The sequence below is a fragment of the Saccopteryx leptura genome, chromosome 12, assembly GCF_036850995.1.
Source record: "Saccopteryx leptura isolate mSacLep1 chromosome 12, mSacLep1_pri_phased_curated, whole genome shotgun sequence".
Taxonomy (NCBI): Eukaryota; Metazoa; Chordata; class Mammalia; order Chiroptera; family Emballonuridae; genus Saccopteryx; species Saccopteryx leptura.
In genome coordinates, this window is record NC_089514.1 from 16,367,593 (window position 1) to 16,390,196 (window position 22,604).

At 39.1% G+C, this 22,604-nt stretch overlaps 1 protein-coding gene across 2 annotated transcripts in view; it reads right to left on the reverse strand.

Annotated features, from left to right (window-relative positions):
- Positions 1 to 16,330: 16,330 nt before the first annotated feature.
- Positions 16,331 to 22,604, reverse strand: part of STK31 (serine/threonine kinase 31) — an 80,057-nt gene continuing 73,783 nt past the window's right edge. For both annotated transcript variants that reach the window (XM_066354013.1, XM_066354012.1), the window contains one exon: positions 16,331 to 16,566. In XM_066354013.1, coding sequence (XP_066210110.1) covers positions 16,378 to 16,566 — 189 coding nt within the window. In that variant the 3' untranslated portion in view covers positions 16,331 to 16,377. The remainder of the gene's footprint in view (positions 16,567 to 22,604) is intronic.

Sequence of the window (22,604 nt, forward strand, 5' to 3'; positions counted from 1 at the left end):
ATCGCTCATTTGAAACATTAGTAGTTTTTCAATACTTCTTGAGCAACAATTGAGCCTTGCATTTCAAGAGCAGGGGTGCAGCCGGGACTGTCTCTTCCCTTCCCTTTTCTGCGTCCTTCTACTCCTCTAGCTATTGTTTCCTGTCACATTAAATTTTCCCTTCTCTTATCTCTGGCATGCGCCTCCATCATTCCTGTCAGGTCCACAGCTCTGGGCACAAACTGTTGAATGTTTTAGTCCTTTCTGCTCTCACCCCTCCTCGCCGGAGTTCTAACCTAACCCTCCATGCCCACTGAGGTCTATTTGAGGCAAACATTTGGTGAGGAAAACAGAGAATGTGTGCGCCAATGGAAGTAGGACAGGCCTCCAGGTCATGTGACCAGCCTGTATCGCTGGCACTGCCTGCATACAGCGTACTCTGCCGGGTCACCTGATTTTAGCCCTGCTCATTGTCTTTATTTTACAACTCTGTATAAATGCCTGCTCTTTGAATTCCTTCTGAACCAGTTATAACATCTGCCTACTTCTCTCACTGAATAAGCTAAACAAAATCGTTAACATATGTTCATTTTTATATCTGCATGAGAACCATGAGTTTTTTTATTATTATTTTTGAATATATTCCTTTTTCTCTAGCTTACTTGCCTTTGTACGGTGTTAAGAGCGGCATCACTGAAATGGGAGTGGGGGGTCAAACCTGCTTGCTGCTGTCTCTGACCTTGAGCCATTACAAGCCAGGGCACCTTGGTTCAACCAGTGCCCTTTGACCACTTCCTCCTAATGCTCATGGTGTTTTCTTTGCCTTTACTTTCTATCATAATAAAAATATTTGGAAACATTTGAAGGAAACCATGAGCTTACTTTCAACAGCTTTGTTGGTACATAATTTATATGCCATAAATTTCAACCATTTAAAGTATATAATTCAATAGTTTTTAGCATATTCACAAAGTTATGCAACCATTACCGTAATCAGTTTTAGAACACTCTCGTTATTCCAAAAAGATTATCAGTTGCTCCCGATTTACACACAACTCCCTGAGCCCCTGGCAAGCACTAATCTACTTCTGTCTCTATGGATGTGTCTGTTCCAGACATTTCATATAAATGGAATCATACAATATGCAGTCTTTTGTAACCGGCTTATTTCACTTAGCACAATGTTTTTAAGATCAGTCCATATTGCAGCATGTGTCAACACTTTATTTCTGCTTCTAAACAAATTATCAAATTATGTCCCATTATATAAACTAAACCTACTACATTTTATTTATCCATTCAACAACTGATGAATATTTTACTTTTTAGCTGTTTTAAATAATGCTGACATAAACATTCTTTACGCCTGACCAGGCGGTGGTGCAGTGGATCGAGCGTCAGACAAGTGTTTATGTGGCTGTGTGTTTTTATTTCTCTTAGCAGGCTCACATGGTAATTCTACGTTGAACCTTTTCAGGAACTGCCAGACTTTCCCAAGGAACCATTTTACATTCCTACCAGCACTGCGTGAGGGTTTCCTTTCTTTCAAACTCTGACAATGAAGAGTAAAAACAAAAACTAGTTCACATAACTACTGTATTTGTTTTCCCTCAAATTTGTGTAAAGTCAATAAACTCACTTTAATCTCTTACTCAAATCAGAACTGGCAAATTTTGCATTCCATATTACAGTCATTTATCTGTTCTACATAAATGGTCTCTGGCATTGGCTTTTGCCTAAAAAATGAGCTTCAACTATAAACTTTTCCTTTTTCTTTTTTTGTGACAGAGACAGAGAGAGGGACAGATACGGACAGACAGACTGGAAGGGAGAGAGATGAAAAGCATCACTTCTTCATGGCAGGACCTCAGTTGTTCACTGATTCTTGCTCATATATGCCTGGACAGGGGGCTACAGCACAGCGAGTGACCCCTTGCTCAAACCAGCAACCTTGGGCTTCAAGCCAGCAACCTTTGGGCTCAAGCCAGCGACCATGGGGTCACGTCTATGATCCCACACTCAAGCTGGTGAGCCCGCACTCAAGCAGGTAACCTCGGGGTTTCAAACCCGGGTCCTCTGAATCCCAGTCTGACGCTCTATCCACTGCACCACCGCCTGGTCAGGCTAGAGACATTTTTCTATTAAAGAGGTCTTATCTCCTGCAATAGAGTATTCTGATAAAGAAAAAATTAAACATGCACAGAAATTAAATTTTATCTCTTTGCATGTTTAGTGCATCTTTCTGCCAGACATTCAAGGAAATGATCTTCACATTTTGAAACTACAAAGCTTCAAATTTAGCAAAGTAGTTAAATAATGTGTGGCTTGATACCAAATATAAGAACATTTTATTTCTTGTACAGAAGATTTCCTTCCGTGTCACTTCATAATAATCTGGGGGCCTGCCCTGTGGTGGCACAGTGGATAGAACATCAACCTGGAATGCTGAGGTCACTGGGCTTGCCCGGTCAAGGCACATACAGGGAGCAACTACTTCCCGCTCTTCAACCCCCTTTTTCTCTTTTAATGCTCTAAAATCAATTTTTAAAAAAACAATCAGGGGAAATAGATTTTTAACTCTCTCAAAAATGTAAGAGCAGTAAACAGACTTATGCAAAAATGGTGGAGTTACACTTCACTGTAAACACTACCAGGGTCAAGTCTTAGATAGGTTTGCTGACCCAAAGGTCAATTCACTTTTGCTAGGACACACGACTATAGTTTTAATGGCACTTAGCAAGCAATATTTGTCTTTCTCTTTTTCCTTTCACAGATACACCATGTCTCAACAACCATACTGAAGACTTGATAGAACGAAGATTCATACATCTTAAGTGTCAACAGCATCTCTCCTGGTGCCCCTCACATAATTTCAATGAGGATAAACGTGACCCTTGCCAAGAACTCAGTCTCTCATGCCTCACTTTCTTTCCTGCTCTGTAAAAGAGGAATATACTTGCACTTTTTAGGGTCCTTGGGAAGATTAAATGAGATAATGTAGAGCAGTGGTAGTCAACCTGGTCCCTACCGCTCACTAGTGGATGTTCCAGCTTTCATGGTGGGCAGTAGCGGAGCAACCAAAGTATAAATAAAAAGATAGATTTAACTATAGTAAGTTGTTTTATAAAGATTCATTCTGCCAAACTTAGCAAAAATCCGACATAAAGTACTTGATAAGTAATTATTATTATATGCTTTAACTTACTATAACTCTGCTTTATAAATTTTATAAAGTAAAGTTACTTCCCTACTTGATAAATCACCGTTACTGTGGAACCAGTGGGCAGTTAGAAAATGTTACTACTAACAGAGATACAAAAGTGGGCGGTAGGTATAAAAAGGTTGACTACCCCTGATGTAGATGAACCACCTTACCCATGCACTATGGTAATTTATTCTACCACAGCCTTTCATTATGAAACAACATTTCCAGGCTGCAGGAATTTTTTACATAAAAAGAGGTGAGAATTGCAAACAGTAAATTAAACAATCAAAGTACATTTTAAGTCAACTGTTGTATCAGAGTATAAGGGTTTCGTTAATTACATTAAAGTTATCTATGGCTACTACCCTGGCTCAGAGTTTCACTCTATATACGTTACCATCCTGTTAGAACAAATAACATCCCTTTCCAATTTACAAAAACACAGTGAAATAATTTTGTCAATCTTATTAATTGGTAAAGAATCAAATTTAAGGTCCTGGCTGGGTGGCTCAGTGAAGAAAGCATTGTCCTCACACACCAGATGTCACAGGTTTGACCCCTGGTTAGGGCACATATGAAATACAATCAGTGAGTACACAACTAAATGAAACAATGAATTGAAGTTTCTTTCTCTCTGTCTCTTTGTTCTTCTCTTTTCCTCTCAAATGAATGAGAAAATTTTTAAAAAGAATCAAATTTAGCCTGACCAGGCAGTGGCACAGTGGATAGAGCTTCGGATTGGGATGTGGAGGACCCAGGTTTGAGACCCCGAGGTTGCCAGCTTGAGCACGGGCTCATCTGGTTTGAGCAAAGCTCACCAGCTTGGACCCAAGGTCACTGGCTTGAGCAAGGGGTTACTCGGTCTGCTGAAGGCTCCCAGTCAAGGCACATATGAGAAATCAATCAATGAACAACTAAGGTGTCGCAACGAAAAATTGATGATTGATGCTTCTCATCTCTCTCCATTCCTGTCTGTCTGTCCTCTATCTAGCCCTCTGACTCTCTGTCTCTGTAAAAACATTTAAATAAATAAATAAATAAAATTTAAAATAACCTCTAGTATGACTTCAAACACTATGAAACAAAAAATAAAAATTATTTAATGGGGCATAAGTTTATTGTTTGCTTTAAAGAGAAAGCCTAACATTCTTATAACAGCCCAAAAGAAATTATCCAGGTTTTCCTGCTAAAGCAAACTGTTATCTGCTACAGCTGATGATTATGTGGGGTTGACAAAGATATAGTAGAAATAAAATTTTGTGAATCATAAATTGAATTGCAGAAGATGATGCAAGCCATGACTCAGGTAAACACAATCATGATCAAAACTATGTTTGCATTTTTCATGTATTTTGTCATAGCAATTGTAATTTGTAGTCACCAGTTGATTGCCATAAATGGAGTTGATATCACATAAAAATGAATCATGATGTTCAAGGAAAAGCAAAAAAAAAAGTTAAAATATTAATCTGCATGATAATTTGGAGCAGTTATAAAGACATAATAATATAATAACCTAAGTCTGTACCTTAGTATCTTAGCATGAAATTGTTCAAGGAATATTTTATGTTTCCATTCTATCTGTTGTAAACAGCAACTTAGTTCTTTCAGCAGTAACTAATCTTTCTCTAAATGAATTACTAGTGGTTTGGTTTTTTTTAAGTGAGTGGAAAGGAGGTACAGGAAGAAAGTAAATGGGGGGGGGGGAGAGGAGAGGAAAGAGGAAGAAGGTATGCAAGACAGGTAACAATATACACATTACTTACCTTTCAAGAAAACGAAGGACAGGAAAGACCTTCAAAGTCCCTGCCATTCTTCCTCGTCAAGTACAAGTGAAAGAATACATGTAAAAGCAGAATAGAGTGAGAAAACTAAAAGTTTGTCAGTAATTTAATTCTTGAGCTAAGTCATTTTATGTGGTCTTATTTATCTCTGGAATTTCCCCTCTTTCTGTAAAATAAGAGTCTTAAAAAAACAGCTATTAATGTTTGTTCTTGTCTTCTCTCTTGATAGTATTAATATATCATTCTACTATACTATCAGAAATTCGAAAGCATGACACTAAATTCCTTGAGAAAGACATCTCTACTTAAACTAAAATTCTCCCAACATCTTTTACTCTGAATAGCTTCATTTAATGAAAAAAAAAATACTATTTTTCATAGAGAGCTTATCAAATATTCTCTTCTTTAAAAAAAAAACCTTCAAATTGGGAAATCCTTACCACAAGTTATTCCAGTAGACAGTTTAATTCACTTGACAATGTTATTAGATTTTTGCCTCCATAATTTTATTCTCTGGTATAGCTGATGACATCTAACAGAGAGAGAAACTGAAGATTGATAGTTGATGATATCTAACATAGAAATTGAGGATTCCTTTAAGGTAAAGAAGAGAAAATATTTATGATTAAAATGGATTTCAGCATACAAAGGCTATACTTCCTTTTAAAAATGACTATGTTGTTTTTCACAACTAAAAACAAAAATATATTTTCATCTGGGAGTTATTTTAATACTATGAAAAATATTTAAAGTTGATCCTTTTATCATTAAAATAAAGTTAAAATGGAACAAGCACACTTCTTAGAAAATAGATTTACAAATTCCTACAAAATGGCCTGCAGTAAAAGTTTCAATTAAGTCTTTGTATTTTTTCATTCAACAAATATTTATTGAATGCCTGTCGTTGTGTCGGTAAAGTCCCAAACTTTGAGTTTAAAGACATGCAGACATTAATCAAATAATCACACCAAAGAAAAATTATACTTGCAATGAGTTTTCATTGTACAAAAAAAAAAAGTCTGAACATTTCTAATTCCATAACAAACCAAAACCTCCTTTAAAATTATTTCAAAACCTGGTAACATAAACATATTTGCTGCATACCCAATACCAGGGGTTGGGAAACTTTTTGGCTGAGAGAGCCATGAACATCACATATTTTAAAATGTAATTCCGTGAGAGCCATACAAACAACCCGTATATGTTATACATTATCCAATAAAAATTTGGTGTTGTCCCAGAGGACAGCTGTGATTGGCTCCAACCACCCGCAACCATGAACATGAGCGGTAGGAAATAAATGGATTGTAATACATGAGAATGTTTTATATTTTTAACATTTTTTTTATTAAAGATTTGTCTGTGAGCCAGATGCAGCCATCAAAAGAGCCGCATCTGGCTCGTGAGCCATAGGTTCCCTACTCCTGTCCAAAACTTTTACCTGGAGGATGTGGTACTTAAGAAAGTCAAGTTTCAGGTAAGAGAAATTATGGCAAAAACTTTTTGAACAATAAAATGAATCTATAACCTAAACTACTTTAGATCTTAAGAATTAAGATCTGCTTCATTAATGAAGAGGAAATGTCCTATATCTTCATCCAAATAAACGAGTTCGATTGCATTTAAAAGTTACCTTTACTAAAATCTTCCTTGCAGATGTTTATCCCAGGATGCTATGGGCCCAGAGCTACACCTGGTGGCCATACACAAACTTACAAAAAATTGTTCTAAACCTTTTAAAGAAAATTTAAGTCACTCTTCTGTTAATCAAAAATAGCACATTATTACTTAATGACGGGGGAAATTTTAAACTGTTAATGAAAAACAAATATAAAAAGATTAAGGTAGATAAATATAAGATAAAGTAAAACGTGACTGGTAGAATTTAAGTGAGGCTATATGAATATTCACTGTAAAATTCTTTTAAATTTGCTGTATGTTGAAGAAGTATTCCTAATAAAATGTTGAAAAATTAAGAATTTTTTAAAAAATATTTCATCACCCATAGTTTTACCACAATCACCTTTTTAAGCATTGTTTCTCTTACGTATAAGCATAATATATGTCTTCATAATTCATGCTGTGAAACAGCCTATTTTATTACTGTGCAATGAATTATAAAACAATTTATTGTTCTGCATTTAGTCAAGTTTCAGTTGAATATTTACATATGTGATTTTTGTTTCTGCTAAAACATATTCCTAAGACAAATTAACGACTTTCTACTAAATTCATACTGTTTTTGTAAATGAAAACCTGCATCAATTTAACCAATATCATAGGACTTACCCATTTTAACATTTCTCTGCTTTACTAAGCATAAAAATATTACCCAGAGATTAATTTTCACCTGTTTGATTTTTTGAACTTTTTACATATTTATTTCTGCATTTACTGAACTAGAATCTTAATCATTTTCTTGTAAGTCTGAACAGTCGCCATGTTATAACTGCAACCCACTGTCTCCTGAACTCATGCAGATCTTTCTAGTCAGCTGTCATCCTTTATTTTCATTGTGTTGCTTTTCATATATTCTAATCTGTCAGTCTCATCCTTTGTGATTTTTTTAATCCATTCAGAACTAAGAAATATACCATTTCTCCACAAATATGACAAATATTTTAAATATTTTGTTTTAATCTATATGTATTCAATTTAGAGAGTAAAGCTGCCTTTAAGAAGGTAAGAGGGAGGCCCTGGCCGGTTGGCTCAGCGGTAGAGCATCGGCCTGGCATGCGGGGGACCCAGGTTCGATGCCCTCACTCCCCCCTCCTCCCTCTCTGTCTCTCTCTTCCCCTCCCGCAGCCAATGCTCCATTGGAGCAAAGATGGCCCGAGCGCTGGGGATGGCTCGTTGGCCTCTGCCCCAGGCGCTGGAGTGGCTCTGGTTGCGGCAGAGCGAGGCCCGGAGGGGCAGAACATCGCCACCTGGTGGACAGAGTGTCACCTCTGGTGGGCGTGCCGGGTGGATCCCGGTCGGCGCATGCAGGAGTCTGTCTGACTGTCTCTCTGTCTGACTGTCTCTCCCTGTTTCCAACTTCAGAAAAATACAAAAAAAAAAAAAGAAGGTAAGAGGGAAATAAACAAAAATATGGCTGGTAAAATTGAGACTTTATTCTTCCAGAACACTGCTTCTAAATGTGTTCCTCTGGAGTAGCTGCGTAGCTGCAACAGGGATTCCCAAGTCCCATCTCTAATGTACTGAGGCAGAACCTCTGGGTATGGACACTGGGAAACTGCATTTAAAAACATATAACCAGAGGACCTGTATGCAGATTTAGGGTTGAAAATCACAAACTAGGAGAAAGACTAGGTGAGTCACACGGAGTCGAGTTAATAGAAGAGCAACATAAGATGCCTGGCAATCCATTAACACTTGTTTGAATTTATTTAGTTCTTCTTTACTTTCAATCACCAATGTTTTATAGTTTTATAATTTACAAGTCTTAAACTTGTATTAGATTTATTCCTAGTTATTTTGTTTTGATGCTTTTGTAAATGGAATTGTTTTATTAATTTCACTTTCAGTTATAGAAATTTCTAGTGAATTATTTAAATGCAATTTATTTTTATGTAACGATCGGGTATCTGTAACCATGCTGAACTTATTAGTTGTAAAGTTTATTAATGGATTTCTTAAGATTTTCTATGTAAAAAATCATGTAAAAAAAAGGAGGAAGCATTAAATCAGGATTTATATCTACCTTAGTTGAATGGCTTTTGATAGAATGTAGCAGGAAGACTAAATTGTGATTTTCTGTAGATCCAGTATCTCCACTGCTGTAGTAGGACCTTGTAACTCTATCCTCACCATTCATCATCCTAGAGTACCCCCCAGAAGGTACTTTATGGAGGCTAATGAAGTCAGCATAGAATGCCCTTCTTATGCTGATAGATATTCCATTACTGTTGAAGCAGTAAAGAAGTGAAAACTGACAGAATTGAAGGGAGAAATAGACAATTCAACAAAGCTTCAGAAAATCAAAAATCCCTGAAGTCCACTGCATTGTTCTGCCAATGTTTGGATCCTCTGTAGTTCAAGGTCAACATTCTCAGACCACCCCCCACCCCAGAGTAGTGACCTCAGGCATACTTGTGTGCAGCATCCTCCTTTCTGCTAACAAGCTGCTCTGGTTGAATGAGTAAAAGGTACTTACCCGTATGAATCTCGTCTGTAACAGTTAGTTGTAGGTCTGGAAGAGTACTCTGGGTACAGGCTTCCCAGCTCTTGTCTCACAAAAAAGGAATCAAAAGATGCATTCAGATGCTCCATTTTAGCATTTCCCAACTGATCCTTTTCACTGTGAAGAATTATGCCATCTCACTGGATTCCATATTCCAGGCAATAGTTCCCAAAAAGTGTCCCCAGTCTGGACGCCCACCTGGACAATGTGAACGAAAAGGCAAGCCCTCATGCAAATCTGAAGGTGTTGACATAGCCCTGTGGTAATGACCCTAAACTGGGTCTCTTATAGATGGCATATATTTGTATTTTTTAATACACTTTTCAAGTTTCTACCTTTTGAATGGAAAGTTCATTATATTCATATTTAATATAATTACTATAGTAGAATTTATATCTTTGATTTTGCTGTTTTTGTGTCTCGTGTCTTTTTTGTCTCTTGGCATCTCCACTACTGTCTGCTACAGTGTCAGATAGTTCTAGCGTACCATTCCTTTCTTGCTTCCTTTAACGTGTTTGTTTTTTCCTTAATGGTTGCCCTGGTAATGACAATTAAAATTTTAAAACAATCCAGTTTGGATTGATCCCAACTTAATTTCAATAGCACACAAAAGCTTTGCTCCAATATATCTGTTTGCTCCCCTCTCCTTTGTACTATTATTGTCATACAAATTATTATGTTGTAAATCCATTAATACACTTTTATTCTTGTTTTTTTAATCAGATAAGTTACAAACAAAAATACATTTATATTGTCATATTTAATCATATGAGATATATATCTTAATAATATAGCATATATAATATATGTCATCTAGAGATGGAAGATTGGGGCCTTTTTAAGGTCTTGCCTGAGTATGCCCACAGCTCTGAACATGTGCATGGTCTTTTAGGACCCAGGCAATTTGTTGGGAGGTCTTCAGTGCACCCTATAAACATTATTCCCAGGTCTTCCTTTTATATTAATAACAACTGCTTTTTACTTTTCTGTATGGGCTGAAGTTACGGCCTAGTGTGCTTTCTTTTCAGCCTGGAAGATGCCCTTTTTTGCTTTTTGTAGGGCAGGCAAGTATCTAGTAACAAATTCATCTGTTTTTGTTTATGTAGGAATATCTTAATACCATAAAGTCTTGCTATCTCCTTCATTTTTCTATGAAATGAAGATATAAAATTTTTGGTTGACTCTTTCCCCCCCCCCCCCCCCCCCAGTGCTTTGGAAACATCATCCAGCTGAAACCTAGCCATCATCATTTCTGATGGAAAATCAGCTGTTAACCTTATTGATCATACCTTGTACTCAATAAGTTTTTTCTCTCTTGCTGCTTTCAACATTCTATCTTTGGTATTAGCTTTCCATAGTTTGACATCTAGTTGTGAATCTCTTCAAGTTTATCCTACTTGGAATTTGCTGAGTTTCTTGAATATGCTGACATATTTTTCATCAAGTTTGGAAATTTGTCAGCCATTATTTCTTCAAATATTCTTTCTTCCCATTTATTTTTTTTTAAGTGAAGTGAGAGGCAAGGAGGCAGAGAAACAGAATCCCGCATGCTCTCTGACCAGGATCCACCCAGCAAACCCCTTACCAGAAGATGCTCTGCCCATCTTATACTGCTACTCCGTTGCTCAGCACCAAACCATCTCAGTATCTGAGGCAAGGCCATGGAGCCATTCTCAGTGCCCAGGGCCAACTTGCTCAAACCATTCAAGCTATGGCTGCAGGAGGAGAAGAGACAGAGAAGGTGGAGCGGGAAGGTTGGAGAAGCAGATGGTCACTTCTCCTGTGTGCCCTGACCAGGAATCAAACCCAGGACTTCCACATGCTGGGCCAATGCTCTACTGCCGAGCCAACTGGCCAGGGCCCTTTCTTCCCCTTTCTTGCCTCTCCTAGGATTCTTACTATACTATTGGTACATTTGATGGTATCACACAAACCTCTTAGTCTCTTCAGTTTTATTTTTTCCCCACTGTTCTTCCATGTAAATAATCTCAATTGATCTATTTTTAACTTAACCAATCTTTTGTCAATCCAAATCTGAGTGAGCCCCTCTAATGAATTTTTCATTTCAGTTATTGTACTTTTCAACTTCCTAATTTCTATTTAGCTCTCTTATAATTTCTACCTCTTTATTGATATTCTCTGGTGAGACATTGTTCTTATACCTTCAATTAATTATTTAGATGTGGTTCCCTTTAGTCCTTTGAACATAATTGTAACAGTTGATATCAAGTCTTTGCAGACTAAGTCCAACATCTAGGCTTCCTCTAGGACAGTTTTTATTGATTGATTTTTTTTCTGGCTTATTTTTCTGTTCCTTTGTATGTCTTACCCTTTCTTGCTCAATACTGAACATTTTAAATATACTAATTTCTAACTTGAGAAATCCAATTTACCCTGTCTATCCAGGGTTCATTGTTACTGCCAGTTGTGGATAATGACAATCATGTTTGCTTAGTGACTTTCCTGGGTTAATACTGTGAAGTCTGTACTTTTTTCATGTGTCCCTTAGCCTAGTGGTCGGCTGATAACTGAACAGACATTTCCTTAAATGCCTGGAACCAGTAAACCTCCCAACCTTTGCTGAGAGGCTATGTGTGTTTGGGCACATCTTCAACTCTCTGGCTGTTTAGAAAGCTGTCTTGTCTTTCACATCTTATCTTCTAGAAACTCAAGGTCATCTAGAGATGGAAGATTAGGGCCTTTTTAAGGTCTTGCCTGAGTATGCACACAACCCTGAACATGTGCATGGTCTTTTAGGTCCCAGGAAATTTGTTGGAGCTCTTCAGCACACCCTATGAACATTATTCCCAGATCTTCCTATTAAATTGTGTTCTACAGGTTTCACCATCTCAGAAAGCTGTAATGTTGAACAACTGCCATGATTTTTTTTCAGTAAGTACCCTAGGAAAAGTATTTTTTCCACTGAGCAAGCTCTGAGTCAATAAGGAGACAAGCCCTGTGAATGGGTTTTTCCCAGGCAGCTGCCAGATAGGTCAAATAGTGACAATTCTCTGGCAACGGGATTTTTGAGGAACTCAAAACATTCTGCCCCTTTCACTGCTTGTTAGGCCAGTGGTCATCATACCTAACCTCACTGTGAAGCTGATTTAGAAGGCTACAGCAGGCCCTGGCCAGTTGGCTCAGTTGTTGAGTGTCAGCCTGGCGTGTGGATGTTCCAGGTTTGATTCCCAGTCAGAGCACACAGGAGAAGAGACCATCAGCTTTTCCACCCCCACCTTCTCTCTCTCTCTCTCTCTCTCTCTCTCTCTCTCTCTCCCCGTCTCATAGCCATGGCTCAACTTGCTCATGCAAGTTGGCCTTGGGTGCTGAGGACTGCTCCATGGCCTCTGCCGCAGGTGCTAAAAAATTGCTCCAGTTGCAAGAGATCATCGTCCTCTAGTGGGCTCGCTGGGCGGATCCCGGTCGGGATGCACACAGCAGTCTGTTTCTGCCTCCCCTCTTCTCACTAAAAACAAACAAACAAAAAAACAGAGGATAGGAATAGAGAAAGTTAAAACACTACAGAGGATAGGAAAAGAGAAAGTTAAAACACTACATGTTTCTAATTCTTACCAACATTCAGATGCTTTTCTTGAATAAATGAGCTTCAAATTGTTGCAAGTCCTTGGTTAATTCCCAGAGTTCTAAAAAAGTTGATTTTGACCATTTTTGCCAATGTTCAGAGAGCTTTCATAGCGATTTTCAGAGGTCTACACTCCACCCTTCTAGAACTGCTTGCACACATTTTAATGGCAGAAGATATCATTAGATTAACAACTAAGAAGTGATAAAGGATATCATATCATGAGTTAAAAGAGATACTAAGAAGAAATTTTACAAATGTGTAACATTTAAACACACTGAAATGGCTTAGCATACTATAAAATGAACCAAAGGCTGCCCATAAATTTAAGTTTAGACTCTTAATTCTCTCCTTCTCAATGCCTTGATCTAAAACAGGACATGTTTTTTTTTTTTGCCTCAATTACTTGAATGAAATGTGCTATCCTTGACTGTTTCCTTCCATTATTTCCCTGTCCAATCATCCTCTCTAGTTAGCTATTTTATTCTAAAACAAACAGGACTGTGTGATTCAACTGCTTCTAAGATTTTAAGAGTCCAGTTTCTTATAGAGCCAATCACAACCTTCTGTGTCTCCAAAATACTTCTCCAAGTTTCTCAGCTCCCCCATGAACGTCCTACACTGCAGCAAAATCCTTGCCCTATTCTTTCCCAGGTCTACCCTTTGAGCTCTCTTAATTCGCTTTGCCTAGAATACCTTCTTCCAGTTCCAAACAACTGGGCTCTGCCTCTAAAATGAGTCAGATGTGTATTCCTCAACTTCTCCATTCCTCTCTTCCCTTCCTCTTCTTTGTAGTGACTTACTTCCTTATAGATTAATTACATACTGTGTCACATGGTTTACTCCCCTGTAGGCAGTAAACCCATCTGTTTAAACTCTCTGCATTTCTCTTACACATATATACCTATTTCAAGAGACATTGATGGCATTGAAGAGATACTTAGGAACCTGTGTCTTTATTTTTTTTTTTTTTTTTTTTTTGTATTTTTCTGAAGCTGGAAACGGGGAGAGACAGACAGACTCCCGCATGCGCCCGACCGGATCCCGGCACGCCCACCAGGGGCGAAGCTCTGCCCACCAGGGGGCGATGCTCTGCCCCTCCAGAGCGTCGCTCTGCCGAGACCAGAGCCACTCTAGCGCCTGGGGCAGAGGCCAAGGAGCCATCCCCAGCGCCTGGGCTATCTTTGCTCCAATGGAGCCTTGGCTGCAGGAGGGGAAGAGAGAGACAGAGAAGAAGGGGGGGGGGGGGGGGTGGAGAAGCAAATGGGCGCTTCTCCTATGTGCCCTGGCCAGGAATTGAACTCGGGTCCCCCGCACGCCAGGCCGACGCTCTACCGCTGAGCCAACCAGCCAGGGCCGAACCTATGTCTTTATACCACACGTTAATATTTGCCATTTTAAAATCAATAAAAATAAATACTAATTTAATGCCACAAAATCTGATTTTCTCCCTAGTTTCACACAACAGAAGTTGCTTGGTATTATGTGTAAAAGGAGGTTTGTCAATTTTGGCAAATGCCGGGCTAAAAACTAAACAGGTTTCTCTTCTAGAGGTCGTTTCAGAACCTTTGCCATCTAATATGCATGATCAATCTCTAATTTAGTACTCATTACATTCCAAACTAATCACAGGATGTGTGTGTGTGTGTGTGTGTGCGCGCGCACACGTGCACTGAACCTCCCAAAGGATTTGTGTTCAGCAGAACACATTTGGAAAATACTGGTCTAATTCTTTATTTAAAATAGTGTATATAAATGACCTGTTCTTTGTTCCCTTCAATTATCCAAGTTTGCTTTAAACCTTACTGTGTTTTTATTACTGAATCAGCTAAAATTAATTCTGCTATTAGACAGGTGTAAAGCCAGTGGCCGAACCAGCATGGGCCAGAAGGCTGCTGTGATAGCGGCCCTGACCTTGGCCACTGGCTTTACAACAGGAAACCCAAAAGGTAGCAATGGCTCTCTTTAAATACGTTAGAACTTAAAAGCACTTGTTCAAACCCAGCTTGCCAGGCTCCACCCTGAGAGATTCTCCTTAGGGAGGCGGGGTCGAGCCAGAAACATACATTTCTAGTGAGTTCCCCAGTGATGCCAAGACTGCTGTTACAGTCTTTGATGCAAGGGTTTCTTCTCTCAAACATGAAATCTTGAGGCTCGTACAGAGGCTCCAGAACGATTTGACACACCAGCTACGTCTAACTCTCTGCTCCATCATCCCAGCTTCTCACATTATAACCATCATGTTAACGTCTAGACAACAGGAAAGGGGTAAAGGCAAAAGGACACATCTCTCAGCTAAATCACATCCTTTTAGGAGCCTTTTTTGCAAGAACCCAGTCAAAAGGCCTCAACTAACAGACAAAATGGTAAATGTAATATTTTAACCAAGTCCACTGCCACCTCAAGTAAAACTAGACTCTATTACTAAGAAGAAAGGAAGCCTGGATTTTGAACAGGCAACTAGAGATTCTACCATACCTGAGCATACATACATTTCAATCACCAAGTCCAACTGATTTGCCTAATTACTTCATAAATTTGCCCCGTGTCTCATCACTATTTTAATTTTCTAGATCTGTTGTCTTCATTCCTCACCGACTTTTTTTATATAGCCTTCTAACCAGTCTCCTGGTGGCAGGTAGATGGATTTTGAGAAAGCTGAAGCTGTTTAAAATTCTTGAATGACCCATTTCCTACAAAATGATTAGACATGCCTTTTATTATTTCATACAGAGTCCTCATCTACCCATACGAGTAATAGTATAAAATCTGAGGCAGGGAATAAACACAACAAACTGTATCTCCCTTCAGTGCTTTCATCATACTTCCTCTGCTAATGAAGATACTCTTGCCCCTCCTTGGCCTTGACTACTCATCCTTTGAGTTAACCAAGGTACAACCATCCTCCAGAAAGCTCTCCCTGACACCCCTCTTCCGTAGTATAAGCACTCCTCCTCTGTCCAGAGCTATCATTGGATGTTCCATATCATATCATGGAGATCTGTTTATACCTCTGACTTTCTCAATAGACTGTATGCTTTAGAAGTGTAAGGACCATGTTTTATATATCCCCAGGACTGGGTACAAAGTAGAAACAAACTATCCATTATTGAACAACAGTATCACCCTTCATCATCAGTGGCCAGCATAATAAAAATCTGTATAGGATCTGTCCAACAATCTAATAACCTTTTCTATTACAAATATAGTAGTCTAATTGTGCAATTTAAAAAAGTAACAGACAGGCCTGACCTGTGGTGGCGCAGTGGGTAAAAGCATCGACCTGGAACACTGAGGTCGCCAGTTCGAAACCCTGGGCTTCCCTGGTCAAGGCACATATGGGAGTTGATGCTTTCTGCTCCTCCCTCCCTTCTCTCCTCTCTCTAAAATGAATAAATAAAATCTAAAAATAAAAAGTAACAGGCATAAAAATGAAATTCCAAAAGATACAACTTTTTGCATAGCCAAGTATCTTTTATTTTTCACAACTGAAATACCAAACATAACTCAACAAGGTAAACAACACTTCCAGATTTTTTTCTGTTCATTTAACCAAATTAAAGTTTCTTAAAAGGACAAGTGCAATAACAAAAAATCCTAATCTATCCATCAAAGTTGGCTTCACCACTTCGTATCTTTTCCTTTACTTAGGCAAGTTCCCCAACTTCGATTCTTCCTCCTCGTTATATTGGGCATATTCAGTATCTTTTTCTGGGTTTGGAGTTGACTTTTCCTTTGGGAGCAAGAAACATTTAGCATTCAAAACTTGCTCAGCAGTCATTGAACTTCTACAATAGATCAAGCTACAGAGGAGGGATTTGACATTATCAACCTGCAAGAAAAAGAAGTTACAAAAATAAAATTAAACAAGCAAAAGGACAAACCTGCAATAAGAAAAAAAGATCCAATTCAAAAACCCTTTTAGCCTGACCACTGGTGGCACAGTGGATAAAGTGTCAATCTGGAAACTCTGAGGTTGCTGGTTCAAAACCCTGAACTTGCCTGGTCAAGGCACATATGGAAGTTGATACTTCCGGCTCCTCCCCTTCTCTCTCTCTCTCTCTCTCTCTCTCTCTCTCTCCCCCTCTCCTCTCCAAAGTGAATAAAATCTTTGAAAAAAATAACAAACCCTTTTAACCTATAACACAGAAATCTAAACTCAATTTTTCCTATTTAGATTTTTAGAGATTTCTACAAAATTCAACTAGTTTTCATTAGAAATGGACTACTCACAAAGAAAACAATGGAATTGAATTACAAAAGAATCACAGTTGAAATATCTTAAAAGGAGAAAGTCCAGAAAAGGACATTTTATGACTTTCCCTTTTCTCTCATTTTTAGAGCACTGGCCAGAGTCTGACATGATAAAATTTCACACTAAAGCTCCTTTGTTGGGGGGTAGGTACCCGCTTTATCTGATGCACCACTTCGGGGTTCAGTTTGGAAGTGATCTCCCCTGGGAACTCTTCACCCTACCATTATCATCATTATTAGGGGAGTCAGAATTTATTATATGCCATTACCTCAAATAATGTTTTTTAGTAGTATCGATATGAACAGCACCATAATGTTGTCCCACCATTATTTCTGCTCCCAAATCACCTGGATATGTCTTGTTTGGCCCCTTATAATGATTCCACTCAGAGCATATTTCACACTGATTGAAAACCGCCAATTTATTGCCAGTGTCCTCCTTAGATTCTAAGATCTTTGAGATAAGAAACTTTAGCCTATCACTTCATCCTCAAAAACTAGTATTATGCCAGGAATATAGCAGACATTCACTTGCTGAATGAATGAATGCCAATGCCCACAATGCACTCTACAGAATACTTTTTAAAACATATTTAAAGATAGGTATAATCTTGACTAAAAATTACAAAATCTAAGTGACAAAAAATAGCACAGATCATGTTTTTAGACAAAAAACTATCTCAAATGTGTCCATTTTACCTGAGTTAATTACTAAACTTTACATTAATTCGGCCTTGACCAGTTGGCTCAATGGTGGAGTGTCAGCCCGCGTGTGGATGTCTGTGGTTTGACTCCAGGCCAGGGCACAAAGGAGAAGCACCCATCTGCTTCTCCACCCTTCCCCCTCTCACTTCTCTCTCTCTCTCTCTTCTTCCACTGCAGCCAAGGCTCGACTGGAGCAAGCTGGCTCCAAGTGCTGAGGATGGCTCCATGGCCTCCGCCTCAGGTGCTAAGAGCTCGGTTGCTGAACAACTAAGCAACATACCAGATGGGCAGAGCATTGTCCCCTAGTAGGCTTGCCAGCTGGATTAAGATCAGGGCGCATGCAGGAGTCTCTCTGCCTATCTGCCTCTCACTGAATAAAAAAAATTAAAATTAAAAAATATATATATACACACACACACACACTCCTCTAACTATACACCAGGATAATTCCAAATGTATCAAAAAATCTAAATTTAAAAAATAAAATTATGTAAGTAAAGCCTGACCTGTGGTGGCACAGTCAATAAAGTGTGACCTGGAATGCTGAGGTTGCTGGTTCAAAAACCGCAGGCTTACCCAATCAAGGCACATGTGAAAAGCAACTACGAGTGGATGCTTCCTGCTTCCCTATTACCTTTCTCTCTCTCTCTCCTCTCTCTAAAATCAATCAATAAATAAAGTCTTTTAAAAATATAGCCTAACCAGTGGTGGCACAGTGGATAAAATGTCAACCCAGGATGCTGATTCAAAACCCTAAGGTCACCAGCTCGTGGGCTCCTCACAGTTTTGAGCACAGGCTCGCCAGCTTGAGCACAGGGTCACTGGCTTGAGCCAATGGTCACTGGCTTGAAGTCCAAGGTGTCTGGCTTGAACCCAAGGTTGCTGCTGGCTTGAGTCCAAGGCTGCTGGCTCGAGCAAGAGATTACTGGCTGGTCAAGGCACATATGAGAATTAATAAACAATTAAAAATGAAGAAACAATGAGTTGATGCTTCTCATCTCTCTCCTCCCTTTCTCCCTGCCTGTCTCTCTTTGAATGAGAGAGAGAGTTGTGCAACAGTGAGATGGGCCATACAACAGTGAGATGGGCCATACAACAGTGAGATGGGCCGTAAAACAGTGAGATGGGCCGTACAACAGTGAGATGGGCTGTACAACAGTGAGATGGGCCGTACAACAGTGAGACGGGTTGTACAACAGTGAGACGGGCCGTACAACAGTGAGATGGGCCGTACAACAGTGAGACGGGCCGTACAACAGTGAGATGGGCCGTACAACAGTGAGACGGGCCGTACAACAGTGAGACGGGCCGTACAACAGTGAGACGGGCCGTACAACAGTGAGATGGGCCGTACAACAGTGAGACGGGTTGTACAACAGTGAGACGGGCCGTACAACAGTGAGACGGGCCGTACAACAGTGAGATGGGCCGTACAACAGTGAGACGGGCCGTACAACAGTGAGACGGGCCGTACAACAGTGAGACGGGCCGTATAACAGTGAGATGGGCCGTACAACAGTGAGACGGGCCGTACAACAGTGAGACGGGCCGTACAACAGTGAGATGGGCCGTACAACAGTGAGATGGGCTGTACAACAGTGAGATGGGCCGTACAACAGTGAGATGGGTTGTACAACAGTGAAATGGGTGCGCTGACTTAAAAGTACTTAATCAGAGGCTGAAAGCCTCCTGTTGAGGATGCTCCTGAAGAAACCCTGAAGGCTGGGGACTAGTGAATTAATTATCCTCTAATACCTCTTTTAACTGCATTATTCCATGATTCCCCTGCACTTGTGATGTGTCCTGTCATGTCCAGTTCCCTCACTTGTTTGACAACTATGTGTGATCGTGAAGTGTAGGTAAAAATAACCCCATTCCCAGCACGAATGGCTGCTTCAAATCATAGAAGCAAATACTACACAAGTCAAGTATTCTTCTAATCTGATGTCCACAAGCATTTACCCACATTAGATATGGACTTCTTGTATTTAATCACAACAAAGTTGAGAGATGTGACACTACCAGCTCTTTATAAATACACCTAGAAGCATGTCTAGCACATAGCTGACAGAATACAACCTGTGGTAGGCAGACTTCTAAGATGTACCCCAGTGATCCCTATTTCCTGGTTTCGTGTCCTAATGTAAATCCCTTTCCCTTCAGTATAGGCTTGACCTAGTGAAACTCTTCTAACAAAAGAAATAGTGATGGATGATACTTCCTTGAGTTGGTTATGTAAAAACTGTGACTTCTGTCTAGCTAGCAGGCTCCCTCTATTGCCTTTTCTGCTCTTGCTCTTTGATGAAACAAGCTGCCATGATGGATATATGGCAAATATATAACTGAGGGCAACCTCTGGTCAAGCAACAGCTAGAGAAGAACTGAATTCTGCTCACAATCATGTAAGCCTGGAAGCAGATCCTTCCTTGGCCAAGCTTTAAGAGTACTACAGCCAGCCAACAACTTGATTGCTCTCTATGAAATTCTTTGAAGCAGAGGACCCAAATAAGCTGTGCCCAGATTCCTGACTCAAACTGTAAAAGAATAAACAGGCATTGAATCATTAAATTTCAAGATAACTTTTTACCAAGTAATTTTTCCATCAAAGAAATAGGAGTGACAGGTGTTCACTCTGAGTGAAGCTGGTAATCTCTAACACAGCAGTATTGTTATTTTTCTAATAGCAAGAAATTTGCATAATAAGCTTTTCAAAAGTGTAAAACATTACCAACCTCCTTCATTATCCTATTCTACAGAGACAGCTAGTACGTGTAAAGAACAATTTCATAATCTCCCAAACACTGTCTCCAGTGTTTACTACTAGCCAAGTACATAAAAGCTCCTTGACAATCATTTCTTTTTTTATTTAAGTGAGAGGAGGGGAGATAGACTCCCACATGTGCCCTAAGTGGGATCCACCCAGCAACCCCTATCTGGGGCCAATGCTCAAATCACCCAAGCTATTTTTAGCCCCTGAGGCTGGCAGTGGAACCAATGAGCCATCCTCAGCACCCAGGGTGACACTCAAACCAATTGAGCCACTGGCTGCAGGAGGAGAAGAGGGAGAGAAGGGGGAGTGGGAGGGGAAAGAAGCAAATGGTGGCTTCTCTTGTGTGCCCTGACTGGGAATCGAACCTAGGACGTCCATACACCAGGCTGACACTCTATCCACTGAGCCAACCAGCCAGGGCCATCATTTCTAATATATGTTTTTAAAAATTAATTTTATGGAATACTAGTAGATATTATAAAACAATATTTCTGTGATAAAATAAGAAATGACAGAGTTAAATAAAATCATGTATGTTCCTTCACTGCAATCCAAACTAACAAAATGGCATAAGAACATGTCATCTGGAAGGAAAAAATAAACTGTCTTCGTTCACAGATGACATGATTGTCTACGTAGAAAATCTGGAAACATCGGAAAAAAACTCCTGGAACTAAGAAGTGATTACAACAAGGTTGTAGCGTAGGGTATAAGATCAATGTAAAAAAAAAAAAAAGTCAATCACTTTCCTATAAACCAGCAATGAACAAGTAGAACTGAATTTAAAAACAAAATACCACTTACATTAGCACCCCCCAAAAAGTAAAATACTTAGGTATAAATCTAAAAAAAAAATATGCACAAGATCTATATGAGGTAAACTATAAAACTCTGATGAAAGAAATTAAAGAACTAAATAGATATTCCAAGTTCATGAATAAGAATACTCAATATTGTCAAGACATACATTCTTTCTAAATTGATCTGCAGATTTAATGCAATCTCAGTCAAAATTCTAGCAAGTAGTTATCTTGTGAGTATCAACAAACTGATTCTAAAGTTTATATGAAGAGGCGAAAGGCCCGGAACAGCCAACACAATGTTGAAGGAGAAGCAAAGAGCTGGAGGACAGACCCTGCCCAACGTCAAGAATTACAATCAAGCTATAGTAGTCAACAGTGCAGGGTTCTGGTAAAAAAATAAACAGATCAATGGAACAAAATACATCCAAATAACAAGTGAGCATTGCAAAGGGGATCACTGCAATACAATGGAAAGAGAGTCTTTTCAACAGATGGTCCTGGAACAACTAGACATCCACATGCAAAACAAAAAGTGAATCTAGACAGATTTTCACACTTCACAAAAATTAACTCAAAACAGATCATAGATCTAAACTGTAAAATGAAAAACTATAAAACTCCTACAAGATAACATAAGAGAAAACCTAGATAAGCTTGGGTTTTGGCAATGACTTTTTAGATACAACACCTCTCCACTTTTTTATTTAAAACAAATTAAATTAAAAATCACAATCCATGAAAATAAGAACTGATAAACTGGACTTGATTAAAACTAAAAATTACTGTTCTGCAAAAGAAAATTTAAAAAAAAAAAACACACAACAAGCCACTGTGAGAAAATATTTGCCAAGACATATCTGATAAAAGACTTTCAAAATATACAAAGAACTCCTAAAACTCAACAAGAAAACAACATGAGCCTGACCAGGCAGTGGCACAGTAGATAAGAGTGTTGACCTGGGATACTAAAGACACATATTTGAAACCCTGAGGTCACCAACTTGAGCACAAGGTCGCTGGCTTGAGTGTGGGATCACAGATGACCCCACGGTCACTGACTTGAGCAAGGGGTCACTTGCTCAGCTGGAGCCCCCAAACAAGGCATATATAAGAAAGCAATAAAAAAAAAAGCAATCAATGAACAACTAAGATGCTGCATCAATCAGTTGATGCTTCTCATCTCTCTCCCTTCCTGTCTGTCTGACCCTGTCTGTCACACTCACTCTCTCTCTCTCTCTCTCTCTTGCAAAAAGAAAAGAAAAGAAAAAAACACGATTAAAAAATGGGCCAAAGACCCTGCCAGGCACCTCACCAAAGAAGACATACAGATGGAAATAA